Raw genomic sequence first — 4,227 nt, forward strand, 5'->3', positions numbered from 1 at the left:
TATTTTCTTATTCTAAGATTTATTTATGAATTTATTTATTTTTATTCTGTCTTTTTTTATTCCAATCTTTTCTCTTCTCAGATATAATTATTGATGAAACAAATTCACATTCACAATTTGTTTTTCTCTTCTGCCCTCCTGATGTTTCCAGGTTGTGGGTGGGAGGGCTCTGCAGACCTGTTAGCATTCTGGATGTACCCCTCCCAGCGGTGTGTTCACCCCTCCCGCACACATTCACCCCTCCTGCACACATTCACCAGCAAGGAATGGATGGGTCAGCTGTCTGTCATTCTGTGAGCACACAGGACAATGCGGAGCTGCAATTCGCTGGAGGGAGAGGTGACAACACACAGGAAGAGTCACTCGCTTTATAATCAGCAGAGACACCGAGGAGGATTCACTTCTAAACTCACTTCAGTGAATGGCAGGTGAATGGCAAACGACCAGTGAACACTGAGGCTGCACTGAGGGGGTCACATCCAACATTCACACACATAGGTAGGTACCAACACTTATTCAGGGGCCCGGGGAGTGCAGAGGGGACACAGGGAGTCAGAAAATAAAAAATCACTAATAGAAAAAGATAACAAAGGTACAGAGCACATTCACACAGCATACACATTCACACAGCATACACATTCACACAGCATAAATACAGCATATACATTCACTCAGTAACGTAATAATTTACACATCTTCCAGACATTCACACAGTACATACATTCACAGTGTATAGGCATATACATAGAAAAGACATTCACACAGTACATACATTCACATAGTATATAGATACAAAGATATACATAGCATTCACAGTATATACACACGTTCACATAGTAAAGAAATTCACACGCAGCAAAGACATTCACACATCTTCAAGAAATTCACATAGTAAAGTCATTCACACATCACCCACATATTCACATTGTAAAGACTTTCACACAGTATATACATTCACATAGGAATATAGGGCCAACATACACATACCAAACACATCATCTACACATTCACATAGTATAGACATTCACACAGCATTCAAAGCACATACACATGGTATACATACATCATACATTCACCCAGTATACACACACATAGTAATCATCCATACATTCACATAGTACATTCACCCAGTGTACATAAGCCATGGATGCCAGAAGCAGCCAATCATCGTCCAGCCAGAGGGACAATTTTCTATCCAATCACAAATCAGAGAAGAGTGGGAGCTCCGCCCTGGATGCCGCTGTGATCCAAAACCTCCTCGCAAAGAGTCACGAAGCCAAAACCTTCGCCTATTGTCCCTACAGCAAATTCCGGGTGGGCGCCGCCCTGCTGGGCAAGAATGGCAAAGTGTACCTGGGTGAGTACCTACCCCTGCCGGGGCAAAATGTTGGCAGGTTGTGTTGGGGTCATTCAAATTGTTCAATGTATGGGCTACACACAATCCAGGGAGGGTGACCCCTGCTGCTGATGTTCAGTATTACAGCCGGGAGTGCAGTGAGCCAGATCTGATAGGCCGGGGTGCAGCTGTTCATTTTCTGATTGGCCAGAGTGCAGTGAGCCAGATCGGAGCCTCCAATCAGCCTCTGACATAATTAGTTTTTTTTGTACCTGACACATCCTACAATAAAGGGATTATACAGGGATGGTGGGGAGGTATTTTCAGACAAACGGTTCATTTCCTGTGGGGGTAAATACTGCCAGCTGGGATATTCAGCCCCCTGTAGCCAAAGATGGCCGCCAACGCCCAGCATTGCAGGGCCCAGCAAAGTCTAATAGAGACCGAGCTTTATATCACTCATTGCCGGCAGATTCAGTAGGACTTTCACAGTGCTCCTCCCCCCTGACACGTCTGTTTTATTGCACAGGTTGTAATGTTGAGAATGTCTCCTACACGCTGGGGATCTGCGCCGAGCGCAACGCCATCCATAAGGCCGTGTGTGATGGCTGCACGGAATTCATGGCCATCGCCATCACCAGGTAACGCCATATCCTCTATAATATAAAGGAAGTGTGGGGTCCCCTGCCTGTGTCCCCGCTGGCTGGATTCATCCTCTTGTCACTGAGACAGGAAGTAATGACAATTCTTAGTTGTCACCAGAACAGGAAGTGAGTATAAATCTCCCCCTTGGGAGGATAAATTAATATCTCAGCGCTGTGATGTCATCAAAGAGTCAGCACGCTGATTGGTCAGCATATAGCCGAAAAATGTCTGGGACCCCCATGTGTCCTTAGCACTGGATGTGGGCAGAGTTGTGGGTGGGGCTAGACAGAGAGGCTGAACCAATAATTAAAACCCCGCCCACTGAACTCTTCCCACTGAGATCCTGGGGGGCGGCACTGCGCAGAGCAGTTTTAGGGGTCCGTGGCAGTGCTGTACAATCATTGGATGAGGGGTTGGTGGCATTTTATATGCCAAAGGGACCTGTGGCACTACAATGTCACCCTTACCAGGGCGGTGCCCTTGAGCACTTTATAAACTTCCCAAGCATGCTGAGTGTCTCATGGCCCCTCCCCCGAAGAGTTCTCATTGGCTCCTGTGATGATCGGGGGTAGTGCAGCCCCTAACCCTATTGATTGGGCATTGGATGGGGTATTGCTCAGATCAGAGATGATTGATGATAGGCTGGGTCCCCGCACAGTTGGAGGCCCTTCGTGCTGCAGGGGACATTGCCAAGGCCCCAACGAGGGGTCAGCCCCTCCCCCCAGGACAATCCAATAAGAGAATTATTTCCCTGGAGGCAGAGTGCCTCCTGAATTCCAGGCCGGGCGTGGCAGGGGGGCCCTGGTTATTTATCACGTATGAATTTCATGTGTCAGATTCCTGTTTTGCAATCATTAGGTAACAGCTATTTCCTGTCTACATGCGTGCCGGCAGTGGCCCCATGGTGGTTTCCTGAAGGTGACAACAGCGGCCCGGGTCTGTGTGATATGGCCACTCGTAGCCTCCAGCAGACGCCATGTGACCACCCATGTGACAGGGGGGATCAACTAAAGCTTATTTTCTGATTGGCTGCTGCTGGTTGCATTTCATGCATTGTTTTGTTTTTATCTTCCATCTGACGCAGGAGGCGGGGCAGGGGGTGGAGCCTGCAAAGGTGTCAGCTGTCTGTAACGGGGTAAATGATTGACCTGGGTTGGCCTGGTCGGCTGCCCGCATGGCCCGGTCACCCTGTTATTTATTAACTGTCTTGTCCTAAAGTCGGAGGTCACATTGTGACAATTGCAGGGATATTTTCATCCTGCGTTATATCTGCTGATTTCCTGCAGCCTCTTTACAGCCACTTCCTGTCCACAGGCTCTCCAGTGATGACCCCACATGTGATTTCCTGATGGTGACAACGGTGCACCCTGCCTGGGTATTGAGCGGTGATATGACCCCCTGTAGTCACCATCAGCAGCCCATGTGACAACGTTCCGGGCCGGTCTTCCTTTTCAACCCCTGTGTTGTCACCCTAAGCAGGACCTGCCTGTGCAAGGACCTCCATGGCAGGATCACAGGGATCATTTTACCGACATTCACATCAACGTTCTCATTGCATTGACGTATTTGTGTTTTGCAGTGACCTGGAGGAAGAATTCACCAGCCCCTGCGGAGCCTGCAGACAAGTCATGAGAGAGGTAACAGCGCCCCCTATCATCACATGGGGGGTATACAGGGGGCTCCATGGCATTATGGGGGGAAGTATGAACCCCAATGGGCCAAACAAATGACAAGGGGGGGGCAAATGATAACAACAATAAAACTAAACCCAACGAAACCCCAATACTAACTAATCCTGACCTTCACACTAACCCCAACTCAACACTAATCCTGAATTTACCACCATACCTAACTCAAACTCAAACTGGGGGTAATACTGACCCAACACCAACCCCAAACTAAACCCCAACACTAACTGATATAATATATACTATAACACCGCCCCTCACTATAACACTAACTAAACCTATGATAACAATAAACTTAACACTAAAACATTTTATCCCTAACCCAATATTAATCCCAACTAAACCCTAACACTAACCGAATATAATCCTCAAACTAACATGAAAGCCAACAAAACCCAATATAACCAAACATAACTATAACTAAAACCCAACACTAATTAATATTACACCACCCCTCACTATACCTATATAACACTAACCCCAACCATAAACCCAACATAACCCGATATACCCAACCCTAACTATAACCCAACATAACCCGATATACCCAACCCTAAC

At 47.2% G+C, this 4,227-nt stretch overlaps 1 protein-coding gene across 1 annotated transcript in view; it reads left to right on the forward strand.

Annotated features, from left to right (window-relative positions):
- The first annotated feature begins 245 nt into the window (after nucleotides 1-245).
- CDA (cytidine deaminase) overlaps nucleotides 246-4,227 on the forward strand; it is a 9,233-nt gene continuing 5,251 nt past the window's right edge. Inside the window, exons 1-3 of the mRNA XM_072426070.1 lie at nucleotides 246-1,357; nucleotides 1,866-1,977; nucleotides 3,561-3,618. Of these exons, the coding sequence (XP_072282171.1) occupies nucleotides 1,144-1,357; nucleotides 1,866-1,977; nucleotides 3,561-3,618 (384 nt within the window). The 5' untranslated portion in view covers nucleotides 246-1,143. The remainder of the gene's footprint in view (nucleotides 1,358-1,865; nucleotides 1,978-3,560; nucleotides 3,619-4,227) is intronic.

The sequence above is a fragment of the Pyxicephalus adspersus genome, chromosome 11 (genome assembly GCF_032062135.1).
Source record: "Pyxicephalus adspersus chromosome 11, UCB_Pads_2.0, whole genome shotgun sequence".
Lineage (NCBI taxonomy): Eukaryota > Metazoa > Chordata > Amphibia > Anura > Pyxicephalidae > Pyxicephalus > Pyxicephalus adspersus.